We start from the raw sequence: 22,101 nt of genomic DNA, 5'->3' as shown, positions 1-22,101 counted from the left end.
GAACTTAAAATCTAAATCACTAACTGGCACATAGCTTCAGTTACTTAGGTCTCCAGCCTTATCTCATCTAAGACAGAAGCAGTGTGTGAACAATGAGCCAAGACAATGGTAGACAGTTCCCCTGCTCTCTTGTTGTAACCAAGAAATAGATGCATATTGTGTTAAGCTCTTGAGACATTAGGAATTAAGAGCACTTAGCTGAACTTCTCTTCTGCAGCTGTCATGGAGCAGTTACTATAGGCCAGAGCTAATCTGAGGGCTTTAAAGTTGAACCATTGAGGTTGGGTTATACTATGCTGTAGTAACAACAATTTCTTAGACACTTCCATATCCACATGTACCTCCATGATTCGTATGAGAAGAGAGAAGAGGCCATGGGAAGTCATCTCCCCCAGCTTCCTCCAGAAATGACACACATCACTTCTCACATTTTATTGGTCTGTATAGATCACATGAACCCATTGAACTTCAGAGGGCTGAAGAAGTGCAATCATCCCACATGTTAGGAAGCAGAAGAGAACCATAAATATTGGTGAGAAGCAATAAAAGCTACCACTTAGGTTTTAATTCATTTGATTATCACACAACCCAAGAGCTAGTTCACTATTGTCTTAATCATCCTGGTGAAGAGATAGTAGTGCAGAAATATTAAGTTACCTTCCTGAGAACACACAGCTAGAAATCAAATGTAGGCATTCTGACTCAAAAGTATCTACACTCTCTAGGCTACTCTGCCTCACATATTGGTAAAGAATGGAGATAGGGCTTATTCAAGTACAGTTCCCTAGATCCTGAGGAATCCCCCAAAGATACTGCTTCAGTTGTCTGGGTTGGAAACTCTATTTTTTTAACCAAGCACCTCAGTGGACTACAGTTTGAAAAACACTATTTTGAGATCATTCTGGTTGCACAGTGGAGAATGGGTTGGAGGAGATTTCAGTAAATGAGGGAACATTAATAACACCATTGTCCTGGTCTGATGAAAGCTTGTGAAGGACTGAACCAAAGAGGTGGAATTGACAGGACTCATTAGGAGTGGAGATGAAGAGAGGAACATCACTAGGATAACCCAGAAGTCTGGCATGAGCGACTGGGTGATAGAGACACACATATCCCTTGGGAATCACAGATTTGGGGCAGGCAGGTGGAAGGGTTCAGTTTAGGAGATAGATTGAGTGTGAGGTGCTAAGTAGGTGATTTGGAGCTTCAGAGAATAACCTGGGTCAGAGACTTGAGTCATGTGCATGTAGGTAGCATTTAAAGGCCATGGGAAGGAATGAGATCACCTGGAGAATTTTCTGCTTCCTTCTTTCCCTCTTTCATTTTTGTTTCTACAGATCCTTCAACCTGTTTTTTTTTTTCTATTCTATTTTGAAATGTATTTTTCAGCCAAGTAGTCTCCAGACTACAGACACATGAACTAGTGGCAAAACCCCTGATGCATATTTTCTCTTGTTCCTCTATCTTTGCCCTGCTTCATTTTTTCCCCTGCCCACTTGGAAAGCCCTTCATTTCTGCCTCACCTCAGTGTAAATACCTACTTATATTTCTACTCAACCTCTAAAACTCAGCCAGGTTCCTCTTCCTGTGTGAAGCCTTCCCTGAAAGCCACTATGGCCACCCAGACAACCTTGACAACCATGACACCACAATCCCCTTTTCTAGTTAGTTCTTTAACCTCTGTGCCCCCTTATTATTTGTGTGCATTCTTTAGGAGTTCTCCAACTGCGCACAGTGTGCCACTTGACAGCTGCTCAGTAAATGTTTGTAGAATCATTTCATCCTGGCACAGTCCCATTTATAACCTGTCTGCAGAAGAGTTTTTTCTCTATATTAGTCATAATACTTGGGAGACAGGAATAATGCCTGGGAACAAATGATCAGCTTCTATAGGGACTTGCAAATTGAGATCTGCAAGTATTTGAGAGTGTGAGGAAGAGGTATTTAAGTCATGTCTTCCTATGAATTTAGTTATTTATGAGCTCATGCACCCATCCATCTCTCTGTGCATGCATGCACGCACGCATCCATCAGATTTGTAGTTAGTATCTGCCATGGGGTCAGCCATGGTTTGGGGTGATGGAGAAAAGAGGACCACAGAGCCATAGGAGCTTCCTCACTTCTGCTGTCATTGGAAGCAGGTAAGGTCATATGTACCAGATTGGGGAAGATCTATCTCAGGCTAAAAGGTTCAGATTTGTGCCTAAAGGCAGTAGGAAACCAGTGTGTGTCTCAGCAAATGAGCAATCTGTTTGCACTTATTTGGAAGCGTGATTTTGATACAGTGTATGGTGACAGACTGGTGTCGGGGAGGATCAAGGAAGGAAAAAAATATTTAATGAAGACTTTCCATTTGCTAGTTTTTTTTTCTGGATACCTTATATTAAGTTGATTTTCACAAGTTAAGCTAAATATTTCCTTTTTACAAAGGATCAAACATGTGAGGTAAGTAACACATACAACGTTAACACACATAGAGAAAAAAAGGCAAAGAAGAGATTCTAATTCTGGTTGTTCCCATAGCTCGTGGCCCAGTGTCTGTGTGTCCCAGACTGTCTGTTGCAGTAGATCAGATGGTGAGGGCCTGCACCATAGCAGTGCAGTGGGGATAAGAAGGGGGGCCAGCTTTGAGAACTGATGGGGAAGTCTGATGAGCAGAACTTGATGATTGATGGGATAAGGGGGGTCATAGGCAGAAAGTAAGAATGGTTTCAAGATTTCAAGTTTGGGAGATGGAGCAAACAGTAATCTCACTAAGTGAGATAGAAACTTGAAGAGAAACAGAGAATAAGTTTAGCATGGCATGTTGGTTTTGAGGTTTTTCTGCTTTTTCCGGAGAAACTACAATATGAACAGACATTAGAGACTTAAGGATGAAACAGAGTGGGATGATTTAGGATGACAAATCTAAACTACAACAGCTGGGCAGGACTTAATCTCTTTGAGCCATCCCCAACAGAAGGGCTGTTCAGATGCAGAGTGGAGGTTTACAAGGTATGAACCAAAATATCTAGTTAAATCATAATTTTTTATTCTGATTTGATGTGGCATTAGAAATACTGACATAAAAGGTTCATTTTTGCCAGACAAGCTCAGGGTTCAGAGAATTCCTTTGCTACAAAGTCCTGGTTCTTCTAGACTCTTTAGAATCACTCTGTCATTAAGAAAAATTAACTATGTGGACACACTTGCAATAATTTTACATTATGTATCAGACTGAATAATTTGATTACACATGCAGCTGACACAAGATATTCAAGCCACCCTGGGTGGCTCAGCGGTTTAGGGCTGCCTTCAGCCCATGGGATCCTGGAGTCCCAGGATCGAGTCCCACATCGGGCTCCCTGCATGGAGCCTGCTTCTCCCTCTGCCTGTGTCTCTGCTTCTCTCTCTCCCTCTCTCTGTGTCTCTCATGAATAAATAAATAAAATCTTAAAAAAAAGATATTCAAATGTATTGTTAAATGAAAAAAAAAATTGCCAAACAGTACGTGTGATATTTACCTACTATTCTGTTCATCTATCCATAATGAAAGAGTGGGGTGAGTAAACTCCAGACACTTAACCATGGTCACCTCCTGTGTACCGATTGTGGGGAACTTTCAGTGTCTTAAGTCAAGTGCTAATTTCACTGAAATGCTGATGTTTGACATTTCTGTATTGCATGAAAAAGATTGTGCAACAAACATGTGCTCTCAGAATCTTTATAGGAAAAATCACAAAGGATTTTAGAATAGAATTATTCTTTGCAAAATATTACCTTTTTAATATCATCATCATAACGAATGACTTGGAATAAATGAAAAGTGAGTCATTTTAGGATAGTAGAAAGATAGAAGGCAATGATAATTTAAAAAGCCAAATAAGAGGGACAGGAGGCTAAATTCATCACGAGGAATGGTGGAATGATTTGCTTGTTTTGGTAGCATTTGTAAATGCATAAACGTCGGTAATGATTTATTTTTTTCTCTGTGTCTTGCTAAGTAATAAAAAACATGCTGCCACAAGTAATCATATTTTGTTAGTTGTTTGTTTCTTTGTTTAATTGCATTTTATCTTACTGATTAGAAAATATTCATGACCCATGTGGCAAAATTCATCTTCATTAACTTAAGTTAAAGAGGTTTTATAATGAAATCCAGAAAAGTAAACATACCATTTTTTCTTCAGCTCTAAAACGAATGCTGTATGGTAACAAAGCAAAACTAACTGACCACGACAGAAAAAAGGATTGTAATTACAGAAGACATTTATCTCCATTTTTCATTCTCCTGTCATCTGTCTCAAATCAGTGAATCCTGATGAAATTCTATCCCTGTTATGCACTAAAAACCACGTCACAAAACCATTAACCAGCTCAGCTTTCACTATGAGATATCATTTTTGTTTGAACATGTTACTGAATAGCTGTATTGAAGAGAATTCAGTTATTAGAAAATTCATGCGTCTTTACTTTACCTGTCCTTTCTCGTGTGCGGCTCACATAGTGCCTGGGAATTGGCAAGTTTGGAGGCTGCAAGGATTAGACTTCACAGATAGAGTTCTTTTGATACATGCTCCAGCTATCAGATTTGGACACCCCCAGTAGAAGCCCTGCTAACTAAATCTCCATTGTCAATTGGCTGCCTACTCATGTCCTTGGAGGGTTGCCAACGGGTTCTATCTCCGATTCCACTCTCAAGTGCGAGCCTGTTTTATCAAACCAGGACAGAGCCACTGCTCTTATGACTGAGAGCAATGGAAAAGCTAGAAAAAAAAAATGGATACAATGCAAGAGCTGGCTGTGCAGGGAGAAATAACAGTCTGTTCACATTCTACAGCTTTGGGGATGTTTACTTTTCTTCTCCTGGAATATCTACCATTCTGTATCTGTGTGTTTTCTAAAGGAACTGGAAATACACCTGCATGGCTAAAGATAGCGTTCAAGGATGGGGAGTAAAGTGACCATTAACCCAGCAGCTTGGCAGTGTGGAAATAGGCTCATAGCTTCTATTGTCATATTTCTAGGCAGCTGAGCAATAATAGTTATGGTTACCAGAAAGAATGTGGCTTGGACACCATTTTTGAATCTTGATATTTACTTGTTGTTTGAATTTTTATTCCTATCAAAGCAGGCACTGACTACAGCAAAATCAAATGTGTTTGGAAGCAATTGCCTGCTTTGCTACTTGTAAAGGATTGTATTACCTTGGACTTCTTGTCCATACATTTTTTTCCTTAACTAATTAAAGTCTACATTCTTACCTTCCTAACTCCTTGATCACCATAGAAACACTTACATCTAGTGTACCGATAATTTCCTATTGGCTTCTGTGTTATAGACTGGCTAGCTTCAGCCAAAACTATATTCTCTTCTTCTTGAGGACAAATTAGATTTTTATTGCTCAGACTCCCCTTGCTATGGCTATATGGCATGTTTTCAACCAATGAAATATATACGTGAATTCTGAGTCAGGGGGGTTAAGACATGTGTGTGTCTCTTGTCTACTTGCTTCTTTCCCATTTGCTACCTGAATGCAGAGGACTTCAAGGTCTTTTAGGAGGCTGGAGTCATAAGATGGAAGGTGACTGGGTTCCAGAATGACTGTGGAAGGCCAGCGACTGATTAAGAACATCTGCATTACATTGTTACACGACCAAGAAATAAACTTTTATAGAGTAACAACAGCCCAAAAATATGTGTACATATTATATTAGCTAGCATTGCTGTAGCTAATGTAGCTGCCATTACTCATGCAACAAATATTTATTATAAACTATGGGTCTGTTATGTGCCAGACACTCTTTTAGAGGTTTCCATGAGCCACACATGGTGCTAGGTTCTGGGAATACACAAAGACATGTTCTCTGCCTTCAATAAGATCAACTCGTCAATGGAGAGATAAGCAATTATAACACAATAAGACAATGGTTATATTGAATGTATTACAGGGGCAGAGATAGCCAGGGAGAAGAAATACTTAAGAATGCCTAGAAAGAACAGGTGGTATGAGCATTGGTGGAAATAAGATTGGTAGGGGATAATGGATGAGAGCTAATTCCATGGGATAGAGAGGCATGAGGACATGCATGTTTTCAATTACTAATGGCTAAGAAAGACAGAAATTTAAAGTCCCAAAAAAGAAGTGGATGGAGATGAGAATGGAGGGATGAGCTTACAAAGATCTGACTGAGTCTTATAGGCCTTACTTAAGGCATGAGGACTTTAGGCCAGGTGATGGAGGATCAACAAAGTATTTTGGTTTGGGAGTGATAGGAAGAAACCTCTATGTTAGAAGTATCTCCTTGGTTCAACATAAGGATGGATTTAGGTACGTGTTAGCTTGGGTTTTTTTGGATGAAGCAAGGATTTCAGGGCAAGTAGTTTATTTGAGAGGTTTTCTAAGGAAATACAGAGTGGGCAAATGAGATGGGGAGCAAGGGAAAGCCAATATAATGATGTAATATCAGGGTCGCTGCTATGGGGATTTAGTTCCTTCATGCCCTTTGAGGAGTGAGAGGCTACTTCATTGAGCTGTATCCAGAGGGAGGCTGAAGCTTCCCTCCTCTGACTTCCTGTCTCCCATTGGGTGAGCCTTGCTTTGGGGTATTAACTTCTAACCTCGGGGACTGTCTTTGCACAACAGTCCTATAGGACAGAAAGTAGAAGTTCCTAGCATATGTGTGAGATAAAACATGACCAGCAGGGTTGAGTCTGAACCTGCAGAACCACCCACCATAACTCTGGCTAAGCCATAGGTGAGCAGAAGCGATATGTAATAGGGTAGAAATGTGAGTTCAGGAGACTGGTGGAAACATTGTGATTTGCCCAGGTTATTATGTACATTTGAAGTGTGGGAATATGTTCATGGAGCCACAACTATCTATCCCTGGCATGTTTTAGGCACTTGGAATACATCAGCAAGCTTGACACACGAAAATCGCTGTCTCATTGAGCTTTTGTTCAATGGGATTGACAGAAAATAAATAATAAACCTAAAAAGTAAGTAAATAACACACACACACACACACATAGGAAGAACATGTTATGGAAAAAATAAATGCAAGAGGATTGAGGGAGCTGAGGGTGAGAAGGGAGAGGGCTACAGTTTTAAATAAGCTGGTCAGAGTAGGCTTTATGAGTAGTGACATGTGAGCAAGGACCCAAAGGAGAGGAAGGAGTAAGCCATGGGATCTAACTGGAGGAGGAGCATTCCTGGCTGTGGGAATGGCGAGAGCATGGGCTCTTGGTAGGAAGGTGCCTGAGGTGTTCCATAAGCAGTAAGGAGGTTAGCATGGCCAAGCTTCTTCAAGTGGATGAAGAAGAATTGCAGATGAGAATAGAGTGGTCACTGGGGGCCAGATTATATATTGGCCTGTAGGCCATGGTATAAATGTTGGCTTTTATTCTGAGGTAAATGGAAAGTGTGGGAGTCACTTGAGACCTTCAAGAAACAATTTTGGTAGAATGGTGAGGGCAAAAGCTTGAGAATATTAAGGAAAAAAAGAGGCGCTAAAAATAGAGACAGCAAGTATCTTCCATTCTTTGAATGAGTCTTGGTGCAAAATGGAGCAAAGAAATAGAGTATATGGTGCAAAAAGCAAGGTCAAGAATAATTTTTTTTCCTCCTTAAGAAGACTCAAATTTGTTTCCTTCTCTTCCTTATTTCGCTCTCTTGGCATACTGGGATGAAGGAAGCTGCGGGTCAGTGCCCAGAGTGCTGGTTAAAGGATGAAAACGGACCATCTCTTTTGTTCCCAGTCTATTCTGTCGAAAATCCTACTGGCTCTGGCTTTAAAAATATAGAATCCAACCTCTTCTTCCCATTGCACTTTGGGTAAATTATATATAAAATATAAATTTAAAAATATGGACTTCCTCGCCCATTTCCTTTATCTCCAAGGTAGCAGAATACCTCCCAATCCCCCGACTGCCTTGGCAGACATCAGCACGCAGGACACACAAGCATGGTATGCACTGGGTGTTCCTGACATCACACAAGCATAGGTTTGAAATTGGTTTGCATAGTTAGACTTGTTTTCTGGTGTTTCTGCTTTTCACCATAAGAATGTGCCTCAGGGAGCCACTGGCCCAAGGATGGCCAGAGACGTGTGGAATAGATCTGGGCTTGAAGGCAAGCCCGGTCTAAGTCGGCTGAACATCAACCAACTTGCACATGTGTGAGAGGGGGAAAAAAACGATTGCTTTGGAGTGGTGTTCTGTAAGACGATTGTGGCAATAGCTGAGAGATCTTGTACTTACCACCTATGAATATAACAACTTGTATGTAACCTCTATCTAGGAAACATATTCTGTTTGCTGTCTGCATCCCTTCACTAGACTTTAGACTCCAGTGTGAGGCTGACACCAATTCCAAAGTGTGCTCTTTTACACCTCAAGTAATGAACTCAATTCTCTGTGGACATTGACCGGCGTCTCACAGATTCCACTCAATTCTGTTACTATTTATCTGGAGATAATCAGATTTTACAGGCTAAGGGCTCAGTCTCACAAGACTGCCCCCACTCAACACCACTGACAAATCCAGGTTGTCACCTGTGCTTCCTGACTGGCTATCAATCGCAGGTTCCCACGCCTTCCTCCTTCACTTTGATTAATTTGCTACAGCGGCTCACCAAACTCAGCCCATTTACTCACTAGATTACCAGCTTATTACGAAGGGTATTCAAAGGATATGAACCAACAGCTAGAAGAAGTGACACATTGGGTGAGGTCCCAAATACAAAAGCTTCTGTCCCCGTGGAGCTTGGGACCCAGCATGTCAGCATGTGGACGTATTTTGGTTCACCAACCTGGAAGTGCTCAGAACCCTGACCTTTTGGGTATTTACAGAGGCTTTATTACAGAGGCGTGATTGATTAACTCACTGGCCATTGGTGATTTATTCAACCTCAGGTCCCTCTCTCCTCCCAGAGGGAGGCACTGACAGTTCCAATCCTCTAATCATGAAGTTGGTTCTCTTGGCAACCAGTCCCCATCCTTAAGTGCGATCCCAAAGTCATCTCATTAATAGAACAAAATACATCTTTACCACTCTCATCACTTACAAAATTCCAAGAGTTTTAGCTCTGTGCCAGAAGCAGGATAAAGACCAAAATATATATATATATTTCTTATTATAAATCACATCAGCCCATCATGATAGCAGGAGACATATTCATATATCTATTTCAAGTACCTAGAATAGTTTCTGGAACATAGATAATTGGTTGAATGAATGCAATATAGCTTTGATCCTTTGTTAATATAGACTGGAGACCTGACTGATTAATCACTGCTTCCAAGGTTTAGACTTTTGGGTCCAAATTTCTGAAGGATACACATATTCATATTTTTCCCTGACTTACTGGCTCTACATATGCACAGTGCTGGTAACAGAGCATAATGATGAAATAACTGGTAATATTTTTCTCACAAGTTATAAAAATATTTTATTTGGATTTTGTGAATTTGCCAGAAAGTCAAAGACAGCTGCTTATATTATACTCAAAATTTTCTCTATGACCCTTTTTAGTTTTGTGATCGCTGAAGCAGATGTCAGATGGCATTATCATCTCAGAGTGTTGGTTCTGAACGATTTAATATAGGTTGATAAGCTGGAGCCCCACAACAGCAACCCATAAAGCACAGGTGTTCCCCTTGAAACAGTACGGTCTTCTAGCAGCCACTGTTTGCAAGGCTTTAATAAGTATTAACTTTGGAATTGAAAGGTGAGGGCAGTAAAAGCAAAGTTAAGCCTTGAAATAAAGATCTGTTTGAAATCAAAGGGTTTCTCGTGGACCAAATGGCACGGATACAGATGTGTGTCTCCTTCTGAGGCCCTGTTTATGCTGTCTTCATGTGGAAAACGTATCCTAAACCTTCTTGGCAGCCAGCCTAATAGAAGCTGGGGCTCAGGTGGAGCAACCATCTGTTTTACCAGTAGCTGATCTCAGATTGACATTCTTCTGAGGTGAAGCCCCAAGCAGTCGTGATGCTGCAAAACTACTCAACTCTCTTATTTCAGATTTTTGGGCAGAGAGAGAAATACCATTTCTCTGTAAGAGCCTGTATTTAAGTTGAAATGTAGCTTTAATGTCTGTCTTGGAAAGATCATACCTTCTTAAATACGGTTCTATCCAATTCAAACTCTGCATTGTAGAGTTTGGCAGCAGAACCCCTCCTGGGGCTTGAAGGCTTTGCAGATTCAGAACTTGCTACCTGTTCCATGGGGAGGTTTTCAGCCAGGAGAGACATGGATGTTTAATGTTGTCCTTGGCTGACTGTGGTACTAACCCCCCTCTCCAGGAGAAGGTCAAAAAGCAAGTCAGGCAGCACAGAAAAGATGTGGGTACGAGCACAGGGACAGCACCTGGATGCAGCTAGGATGGAATTCGCGATAGAGGAGGAAGGTGGGACTCAACCTGATAGTGATAATTTGCATCCCCCCCTTTTAAATCTTCATCTAAATCAAACCTTACATGTAAAACAAAATTCTGCTTTGCAATCACTTTTAAAGATGGCAGCATTCCTTCATTACCACAACCCGAGCCTCGGGGTCAGCCCGTGGCCCAGTCTGTCCAAACCAAGGGACATTATGAGTCTCACTGATCCTAGTTATTCATATTCACTTTGTAAATTCAGAGTAGGAATTAGGAAAGAAAAAGATTGAGTTCTGGGTAAGGATGGCTGAAAAGGCCTGCTTTAGAACCTCGCTTTATCTTGGACCACCTGCCAGGTGCTTATTGAATCCCAGAGATAGGCCCTACCAGATGAGGGCGGGCTGTGGCAACAGCACCACTGTGCCTATTAAGGGGGGCATCCAGAGAGGTGCTCCCTACCATGGCTCAGACTTGACAAAGAGATGGCACCGGATCTTTGCACAGTAGCTCCCATGTGGCCACTTCTACTGGGGTTGGGGAGCATGACCTCTTAGGATCCTGCAAGAGTCGGCCCAAAGAAGGATGTGCCCCAACCAGCGATTATAGTGAGTACAGCCATTTGCCCTATAACATGGCATATGCGTTCCTAAAAAAATAATGTATGGTGGAATTTTCACTCCAAAAATAACAGGGCTTATGAGAAAGAGCTGGGGCAGGAAACTCAAACCTTGTACTGTCTTGTGATAAAATTACCACAGTTTTAAACATAAGTTCCTAATAAACATTATAGTAAATATAGAATGTTGTTTTGAGGGGCGCCTGGGTGGTTCAGTCGGTTAAGCGTCTGCCTTTGGCTCAAGTCATGATCTCGGGGTTCTGGGATCAAGTCGTGTGTTGAGGCTCCTGCTGAGCGGGAAGCCTGCCTCTCCCTCAGCCCGCCCACCCACTGCTTGTGCTCACAAATAAAATCTTTAAAAAAAGGAACATTGTTTTGACAAGACATGAAATTTGCTTAGTGGAGGTGTTTATAGTGAGGAGTTGTGGCTTTTGAACTACGGAAAATACATAAAAGGAAGATTCAAGTTTTTTGAATGAAATGAGATACCAGATGGTAGACGCCTGTGGTTTTTTTCCTGGTTTTCATTCCCCTAAATTAGCTTAAAACAGAAATCAACTTTTCTTGTTTTGTTAGTTTCCCCCTCTCCTCAAGAAGCTGTACAGCCCCAAAGGAGATGAGATGACACCAAGTGCTGTCATGCTGCATCAGATTTGGGGTTATCTTCAACTCATGGCAAATGAGTGCTTTTCAGTGTTCAGTTGCCCAGGAAACAGGTGATTCTTGGGAAGTTAAGATTAAGCTCTTGTGGGGATCCCTGGGTGGCTCAGCAGTTTGGCGCCTGCCTTTGGCCCAGGGTGCGATCCTGGAGACCCGAGATCAAGTCCCACATCGGGCTCCCTGCATGGAGCCTGCTTCTCCCTCTGCCCGTGTCTCTGCCTCTCTCTCTGTGTCTTTCAAGAATAAATAAAATCTTAAAAAAAAATTAAAGCTCTTCTTGTTTTCAGTGTTGTCTCCTATGTCGCCCAGTGTGCTCACTGAAGGCCGACTGACTACAGCAATAGAACACTTCCTCTTGTTTCAGGGCTTTGCAGTCCTGAAGGCTTTTTCTTTTTTTCTTTGCTATTTCTTACTAGGACACTCGCCTGCGTTTTACTGAGAAAATGCAGTAGGCAATGCAATGCACTTGGGGAAAACTGAGAGAGGTGTTTCATATTATTCTACCGTAGCTCATTATGTGCAGCTGGATGGTGTTTTTCATATTTACCTGATGTTAATAGTGCGAAACTGCATATGAGCAAATATAATTTTAGTTTCAGTGATTAGATTCCTTGTTTATCTGCAGTAATTTGCACATTACAGGTACACATAGCTATTAGAGATACACACACACACTTAGTTGTCTTTCCTTCCCACAGGGTTTTTTTTTTTTTTTAAGGTTTTTAATTTATTTATTCATAAGAGACACAAAGAGAGGCAGAGAGGCAAAGACAGGAGAAGCAGGCTCCATGCAAGGAGCCTGATATGGGACTCGATCCAGGGACTCTGGGATTACACCCTGAGCCAAAGGCAGACACTCAACCACTGAGCCCCCCAAGCATCCCTCTTCCCATAGGATTTTTGAAATAATTAAGGTTTCCTTCTTTTTCTCTAAGAACTCTTATTTTTTTAAAGTTCTCTTTTGTTTCTTCTATTCATTTCATTCAGGACTTCAGTAGGAGCTACGATGCCAATAGTCTGGCTTGTCTTCCTCCCTGAGGTTACTGGGTCCCCTACAGCGAGTTGGGATTTTTGTTTGGCTACTTGTGGTTGTGCTTCCTTAGGATATGTACAGGTCAGGCTGTTAGAGCCTCGAGCCCACGGCAAAAGGGCAAGCAGAGCAAGGTCTAATAGATTCTGCTTCAGAAGGCCATTTGCTGAGTGCAAAAGCCTCTCTGCTCTGGTTCTCTCCATATGCAAAATGGAGTTAGCGGCTAACAGGAAGGAGGAGCAACTCAGTCCACAGGTATAGCCTTTGTTGAGGTCTCTCTGCTTCCACGCGGGGCGCTCTCTCAGCAAGTGAGAGTGAGGCTTACGGTGATCAGTGTCCATATCCTTACTGATTATTAATATGAGGATGACTGGGCTCGACGTTATCATAGAGCATGTTGCTATGATCTCATTTCTTTAATTCTTGCAGTTTTGTTAGGAACCAGGGCTTTCTTCAGTGAGCCTGTCTCAACCAAGAAATATGTGCCAGGCATTGTTTTAGGTGTTCAGGATGCACCAAATTTCATCTCTATTAAAGCTACTGCAGCAGGAGCTGGAGGCTTATTTCATATTGACTCACACCTACAGTCACCACATCACAGGGAAGGGGTAGGGGTGGATCTTCCTTTTGGTCCAAGTTTAAAATATAACTGCCACTTCCTTGTGAATGGTAGCTGTGGAACCATCAGGGTATGCTTGCTGTATTATAGAATTTGTGAGGGATGCCTGGGTGGCTCAGTAGTTGAGCCTTTGGCCCAGGGCGTGATCCTAGGATCCAGGATCGAGTTCCACATCAGGCTTCTTGCAGGGAGCCTGCTTCTCCCTCAGCCTATGTCTCTGCTTCTCTCTCTTGCTGTGTCTCTCATGAATAAATAAATAAAATTAAAAAAAAAAAGAATTTGTGATACATCAACATAAACACTCACTTCTTCTCCAGCTAGCAGTGGCCAAGTCCATGGGCCTTTGGACTCAAATCCTGAGGACCACTCAGCAGTTCAGTTCTGTGACCCTGGTCAGGTACCTCACTGCTACTTCATCTGTTTTTAACAGGGAGGATTACATTATGTACATTATAGGGTTGCTGTATGGATTAAATGAATTTATATAAAGCTGTTGTGTTTGGTACTTCAGCAGATGCTTACTAGAGATACTTCATCTTTAATTTTAGTTACCGTCCTCCCCTACACATACTTACATCACAGCTCATACACAGTTCATATCCACATGTCTGACCCCCAAGTGCACTAATTTTCTTTTTAAAAGATTTTATTTATTCATTCACGAGAGACCCACAGAGACAGAGAGAAAGGCAGAGACACAGGTAGTGAGAGAAGCAGGCTCCATGCAGGGAGCCCGACATGGGACTTGATCCCAGGTCTCCAGGATCACGCCCTGGGCCAGAAGGGGGTGCTAAACCGCTGAGCCACCCAGGCTGCCCCCAAGTGCACTTATTCACATGTCCGTCTACAGCTCCTTTCCACTCGGCAGAAGACTGTATGCTCTTTGGTGTGGTAAGAGGTGCTGGGGAAGACACATGTGATTTCTGTATTCCCAACACCTGGCACTGCCTGACAAATACAGGTTTGCTGAATGAATGGGAAAGGTGGTCTGAAACCCACTCCTTGAATGGCTCCGGCAAGAGAAGAAAAACAAACTTCCACAAAAATGCCCAAATATGAGCATCAGCATCTTAATTTCTAAAGAAGAGATTCTGCTAGGGATATTTATCTCAGTAGCTCAATTTAAGTCCCCAGCAAAAAAGTGATTAGGAGCCAATGGGAAAAGACATGAAGACATAGTGCAAGGATCTGCAAATGGCACCACAGGCAGGGCAGTGAGATTTCTGGGGAGCAGACAGACATTATTTTGGTGTCATGGAGACCAAGAGGCTATATGGCAAAAAGGGGACTGTACTTTGTAAATACCTCAGGGCAAACTTTACCCTTCTGAGCTGGAAGGATGAATGTAGGATGGGAGGTTAATAAAATAATCATTGAAAGGAAAAGTGAAGATAGGGCTTGTTTTCCCAGGGGCCAGAATACTGATTGAGGAACCTAAGGGAATCTATGTGGGATATGCACATGTTGGCAACTTAATTGCAGTGCTACCTAGGGTTTGTTTTTTCGTTAAATGACAAATCGAACGGTTAAACAAGAAAGCAATTTTATTCTTATCATCACTTACAACACTCAAATTGGACTACATAATAGAATAATCATATAAAATAATGTATTTTATTGCAATTTCCTATTGAAGGAGTATCCCCTCCTGACCTTTGTCCACAAGCTTTCAGTGTCCATGACAAGTTCCTTGTCAAAATGCAGTGGATGTCTCACTCTGCTTGTAGCTTGGGAGAGACTCATTAAGAAGCTCCAGTCACCACATGGCTATTTCCCTCCATTTTCATTCTCCTAGAGTCGATAATCTTCAGGTCTGAAAGACAAAATCAACATTTATTTATGAATCATCATATCATTTTCTCCTGCCTGATGAAAGAAGGCTTATTTTTCAATTTAAAATGAAAGTAACAGGAATCCCTGGATGGCTCAGCGGTTTAGCATCTGCCTTTGGCCCAGGGCGTGATCCTGGAATCCCGGGATCAAGTCCCACATCAGGCTCCCTGCATGGAGCCTGCTTCTCCCTCTGCCTGTGTCTCTGCCTCTCTCTCTCTCTTTCATGAGTAAATAAAATAAAATCTTAAAAAAAAAAAAAAATGAAAGTAACTGTTTGAGAACTTATCTACAAATGTTAGATTGTTGGTGAAAAACCGTAAAGCCAAATCATCATGAAGCAACAATTCCCCAACTCTTTTGAGAGCATAAATGTAGGCTGCCTGTGCCTATGCATGAATCAACGTAAAAACTTGAATTCAATTTCTGTTGAAATTTAAATATACTTTCTTAAAGACCTTTTCACAGAAAGGACGGTTATGATCTTTAAAAATGCATATAAGTATATGGATTTACCTAATCAAGATGATTTTTGAATGAGTAATTTCTCTATTTATATTATATATATGAAAGATTTTATTTATTTATTCATGAAAGACAGAGAGAGAGAGAGAGAGAGAGAGAGGCAGAGACACAGGTAGAGGGAGAAGCAGACTCCCCGTGGGGAGCCCAATGCAGGACTCAATCCCAGGACCCCAGGATCATGACCTGAGCCAAAGGCATATGCTCAACGGCTGAGCCACCCAGGTGTCCCCCTATTTATATTATTTTATTCTACATTTTTCATTATGATACATATACAAAATAAAACACCAAGCCTTTGCTATTTTAATTATATACAAACTGGCCTTTTCCTCATTCATGCATTTATAGGATTAATCATATCTGAAAGTTACTTCCAGTAGTAAACTAAAAAAAAACAAAAAAACAAAAAAACACTTTTTTTAGGGCAATGTTCAATCATAACAAGTGGAGAAAATGAATAGGAAATAACAAAATGCAAAAAATGTTAAAGTGTCCTTTTATTTTTTCCATAGGTGTATTTGTAGGTTTTGAGCTCACATGGAATTTTCAGAAGTTCCTAATCCGTAAACTAAATAGATATTTTTGAAACAGCTGTAAAAATATTAGATAGTTTGAGTTCCTTTAGAAAACAGATGAACTCTGTTTGCCCCGAAATAACTTATCTAGTCTCTTTCTACATTTACAGCATGTTTTCTTAAACAAAATACTCACAAGATACCAGATTGCTCAGCTATGAAGACCAACAGTCTAGTGGCTGAGTAAATAAACTACATTACAATTTAAAGTTATTATTTAGCTCTGAGGAACACAGGCACTGATCTGGGAAACCAGCCAAATATGCTTCACCATATCAGCCATTCTATGACAACAAGAAGAGAAACTGCAGAAATTTGTCACTGTTTTTGAAATCTCCTTCCAAACGTAAAAACTGCATCCAAAGTCTAGGAAATAACAGCGCAGCATGGTCCGAGAGCTGAACCACGCTCTTTGGAGCGTGGCTCCAAAGGGCATCCTTTTCATCCTTCTCTGCATAACAGCAGTTCATTTCAAGAAACCACTTATTCTCCTATCCAGCTGGTTCATATAATTAATGACTAATGGGTGGTGGTGATGCTCTCAGAAAGAAATCTTCTAAGCTAAGGTCCTAACAAGGAGTCTCTGCAATTCCACTCAATAAAACTAAACATGATTAGTCATAGTCTAGTTGTTTCTAAAAATGATTAAGTAACAATGAGATGACAAAAGGACCTTTTAGTGGGATTTATAAGTAAAATTGGAAATGTGTATGAAGGGTGTAATCTGTAAGTATGTAGGTAGTGACCTGAAAGCTATGGGAGGCAGGTGGCTAATAAAGACAAATTTGTTTCAAGAGGATTTTTTTGGTGGGAAGTGAGGAGGCTATAGCAGTGATGAGTGAGAAGAAAGGACAGGTTCAGGATTTAAGAGGCAGAAAGTGCCATGTTGGTGGGGAGAGGGTGAGAAGGAGAGAGAGAGAGGACTAGGGAGCTGGAGGAAAGAGCTACTAAAAAATGATTCTGGGATGATGCCTGATTTTCAGCTGGAAGACCTCCATGAATGCCAATGCTACTGATCTTTTCAGGATAGGGAATACAGGCAGAGGAATAGACTGGAAGGGAAGGATCTTGGTTTTTGAATATGTTGAGGTCTGGACATGACAGGTAGCTAGCAATTAAGATTTGGAGTTTAGGAGAAAGGGGGCAAAGGGGAAGACATGTCAGAGTCTCTACCTTCTTTTCCATCCCACTTCTACATGTCAGGTGGCCCTGCCTAAAAAAATCCTCAGTAGTCCTCCACTGCTTTGTCAAAATACAAACACCCTGGAAATCAATATATAACCCTCCATGACATGGTCTCAGCTAACATTTCTGAGTTACTTTTTCTACAGCCCATCTTTTTACATATTGGTCCCATTAGAATACTTGCTATTTTGGGGGGTTTCTCTTGAAGATTTTATTTCAGAGAGAGAGAGAGCGTATGTGTGTGCGCACACACACACACACACACACAAGCATGGGGGTGAGGGGAAAGGGAGAAGCAGACTCCCCGCTGAGCAGAGGGCCCACTGCAGGGCTAGATCCCAGGACCCTAGGATAATGACCTGAGTGGAAGGCACATGCTTAACCCCCTGAGCCACCCAGGTGCCCTTGCACTACTTGCTATTACTCAGATAAAAACTTCCCCAACTCTGGACTTGGGTACTTGAGCTTTTCTCTGCCTGGCAGACTTGACTAACCCTTCAAATTCTACTAATCACATAATCTGGGAAGCCCTCCACAACCTTTCTTTCTAACTTAGGGCTCCTCTTTCTGAGATTGCCAAAGAATATCATGCACACCTCTATTTCCATGTTTCTCAAATTATACTTGTCTTTACTTATGCAAATATTATTTATGTAAGATGTGCGGAATGCTTATTAGATGCCACAAAGTATACTATTTCACATGTATTATCTCATTTTATTATTTTAATTACATTGTGAGAAAGACAATGTTATCAATCCCATTTTATGGAGGACAATACTGAGGCTCAGAGAAGCTGGTAACTGCCCTAAGGATACACAGTTAGGAAGTGGGTAGTAGGGTCCTAGTGCAGACTTTCTGACTGCAAGTGCCTACATGTACCATTTTATTCTACGTGACTTCTTTTAGGCTGTTGGTTCCTTTGAAGGCAAGGTCCCAATATAACTGCATTTATGCTTTCAGCAATTAGCATGGTGCCGAGAATGTAGTGGATACCTGTAAGATATGTCATTACAGTACAGTGGCTGCCTTCAAAATGCCATTTTGTTTTACAAACTCATCCTTTTTTTTTTTTTTTACTGAACTTAACAGGCTCTTTATTGGATGGGTAAATAGCTTCCAGAAAGGGAAGACAGTATCTTGGCCAAGGGACTAGGTACTTTAGATGCTGGCTCGCATAGCCATGAACATCAACTTATAATGGAGGCAATTAATGATATTTCATGGTGTTCAGGAGGTACTCCCGTGGGGAAAAGTGAGGTCTTTACACCAAATACCTTTTATTCCTCCAAGCATGTGAGTGTACACACACATACACACGAAAGCAGGCACAGCATACAATGCATTTACACTGCTTACCTTCTTCCACTAAAAGAAATTCAAAGTAAGAAAGGGGAGGGCAGGTGCTTCTCAAATGTCAGTGGCTATACATATCACTTGGGCTCTTGTGAAACTGCAGATTCAGATTCAGTTAATCTGTAGAGGGGCTCATGATTCTACATTTCTAACAAGCTCCCATGTGATGCAATGCTGCTCCATGGACCACATGATGACTTAGCCAGGGTTCACCTTAGACCTCATACAGAGCTATTCATAAGACAGAGGGGTTGACTACTTGAAGATGCTAAAAAAGGAAATGAAGTAAATTTTTTTTTTGAAGTAAATTTCTAAAACTATGCTGTGCCTAAGAGAAGGTAACATACCTCTTCCTTAGCTAGAGGTGATTCCATTTGCTATACAGTATCCTTTTTAGCTCTTTACCCACGAGAGAACTTTATTAACAGGCAGTTTTATGCTTTTCTGATACAATAATAATTTTACATTATGATAATATGTACTGAGGCTGGATACTGGAATTCCTTTGGTATCTATCACCAAAGAAAGATTAAATTATAGTCCATGTAGTTTTAGTAATGTGAGTTAAATGTTATATTTGGTTCTTTAAACATTGCTAATCTACATATGGCAACATTGTATTATCAGAATTAAATTCCTGAATTATGTTGTTTACATACTTACCCTACATTTTTTTTTTAAGAAAGGTTTTATTTATTTATTCATGAGAGACACACAGAGAGAAGCAGAGACACAGAGGGAGAAGCAGGCTCACTGCAGGAAACCCAATGAGGGACTTGATCCCTGGACCCGGGATCACTCCCTGAGCTAAAGGCAGACGCTCAACCATTGAGCCAGCCAGGTGTCCTGCTACCTTTTTCCTTTTTAAGATTTTATTTACTTGAGAGAGAGCATGCATGCACGAGTGGGAGGGAGAGACAGAGGGAGAAGGAAAAGAAGCAGACTCCTCACTGAACAGGGAACATGGATTTGAGGCTCAATGTTGAACCCTGGGATCATGACTTGAGCCAAAGGCAGATGCTTAACCAACTGGGCCACAGAAGTGCCCCTACCCTACTTTATGTGTAGATCTACCTCATCTACTTACTAGATTAAATAATTTTTAAAAGCAAGACACCTGGCATCTAGCTTATTGCTTTTCACAGTATGGATGCTTAAATGTTGTTTGAAACCTTAATGTACCAAAATGAAAAGGCTTAATCCTTTGCTAGAAGGATGATGAGTGAATTTATATTCTATATTTGTCTGCTTAGTTCTTTTCACTGTTTCAGTGCAAAAAAAAAATCATGAAGTCCTAATATAAAAGATAATATTCTATAAGGTTGATATTTTTGTAAATGACACTATTCTAAAATAATCTCAGGAAATCTTTGAAGAGACATTTCAAGTGCTGTTACAGAAAGCTAATCTCTATTAGTTTTTTTTATAGAAACATATTCCTTGACAGAAACAAGTTATATTTTAACAAAATTACCATAATCTTTTCTTTATATGTGTAATATAAATAATTCACAACTAAATATATCAGAGTTACACTAAAATATGGACTATTAAGAAAAACTGTATTAAAAAAAGAAAAACTCTATTTTAGCTATAACTATTAAGCAAGATTTAAAAAGCAAAGACCAGGATCCCTGGGTGGCGCAGCGGTTTGGCGCCTGCCTTTGGCCCAGGGCGCGATCCTGGAGACCCGGGATCGAATCCCACGTCGGGCTCCCGTTGTATGGAGCCTGCTTCTCCCTCTGCCTATGTCTCTGCCTCTCTCTCTCTCTCTGTGACTATCATAAATAAATAAAAATTAAAAAAAATAAATAAAAAGCAAAGACCAAAATATGAATTTACCATACTTCTCACCCCCCCTTTTTAAAAAGATCTTATTTATTTATTCATGAGACACACAGAGAGAGAGAGAGAGAGAGAGAGAGAGAGAGAGAGAGAGGCAGAGACACAGGCAGAGGGAGAAGCAGGCTCCATGCAGGGAGCCTGACGTGGGACTCGATCCCAGGATTCCAGGATCACGCCCTGGGCCGAAGGCAGGCGCTCAACCTCTGAGCCACCCAGGCGTCCCTACCATACTTCCTGAATTAAAAGTCAATTCCTCTTTCATGGAGATAAGATTCCACTCATTTATTCATTCAACAAAGATTACTGAGTGTCATGTCTAACTGTGGGGACTGGAAACACAGCAGTAAGCAAGACCGGTTTCTGTCTTTAGACAGTATATTTCTTTGACAGAGATACACATACAGATGTACACACTCATACACAGACACAATATGTACACTTTGACCTCTGAGGTGAGAGCTAAAAGTGTTAAACTTTCATATATATATACTCAGGGTAATATGGGAGATTAATGAATCTTCAAAGAATTAGCCAATATTAGACTTTCTTTTCTTCTAAATTGTGCTAAAATTACATAGCTACTAAATGTTCTATAGCGACAGTTCATTTTGCACTTAATACTTGTCACTAGCAGAAAACTGCCTTCAAATACTACAGCTTAAAAAAAAAATCCCCTTTTCAATGAGGAAACAATTGACAAAAAGGGCTGTCTGAACTATAGAAAGTATTCTGTGATACTTGTGACTGCTAAGAAACTTGAAAGTTAAAATCCTACCACATCTCACAAAATTCTCTATTTTCTATAGCAAATCCTTTACTACTGAAATCGCTATGCAAAATGCTGCCACTCATTAAAATGAAACAAGTACATCTTAGAAATTCAGAGATAAAATTCAGGACAAAAACTGACAGAAGCCAACACATTTAAATTAGTTTGAAAATGGGGACATTTCTATAAAAGAATTTATCTTTTGACTTCATGAAAAATCTTTAGGGATTTTATAGTTTTCATTGTAAAATGCTGGGACAAATCCATTTGGTTTGTGAATAAAATGAAATATGTGAATAAATGAAATACTGTTTACGTGATGGTTCAGTGAGACACTTAGTATTATTTATCTCATTAAGATAAGTTATTTTCCAGAAGAAAAAAGCATTTGAATTTCAGTTGTAAATTCATGAAATCGGGTATAAACTTAAGTGTAAGAAATCTCAAAAATATTTTATTGTCCCTTAGGTCTTATGTCTTTTCACTCATAAATAGTATTTGTCAGTATAATGCTTACTCCAACAAAATATTTAAAAGATAAGAATAAAATATGGACAGTGGAGTAATCTTAACAATAAAATATCAATTTGATTGAGTTTTAAGTCTCTCAATAATAGTCTGATGAAACTGTTTAGAATAAACAATCACAGGAAATCTGGTGACACTGCATAGTCCTCGAACTAAAATTCTTTGAACTAAAGATGTTAGCTATACAGAAAATAGTGAGGCA

General features: G+C 40.5%; 1 protein-coding gene across 1 annotated transcript in view; it reads right to left on the bottom strand.

The window, feature by feature from the left end:
* Positions 1–14,812: 14,812 nt before the first annotated feature.
* The window catches only part of MRPL13 (mitochondrial ribosomal protein L13), a 49,423-nt gene continuing 42,134 nt past the window's right edge, over positions 14,813–22,101 (bottom strand). The window contains exon 7 of the mRNA XM_041768396.1: positions 14,813–15,099. Coding sequence (XP_041624330.1) covers positions 15,078–15,099 — 22 coding nt within the window. The 3' untranslated portion in view covers positions 14,813–15,077. The remainder of the gene's footprint in view (positions 15,100–22,101) is intronic.

The sequence above is a fragment of the Vulpes lagopus genome, chromosome 9 (assembly GCF_018345385.1).
Source record: "Vulpes lagopus strain Blue_001 chromosome 9, ASM1834538v1, whole genome shotgun sequence".
In the NCBI taxonomy this organism is placed as follows: domain Eukaryota; kingdom Metazoa; phylum Chordata; class Mammalia; order Carnivora; family Canidae; genus Vulpes; species Vulpes lagopus.
Note: the sequence above shows the minus strand (reverse complement) of the source record. Positions and strands in the feature narration are given on the sequence as shown.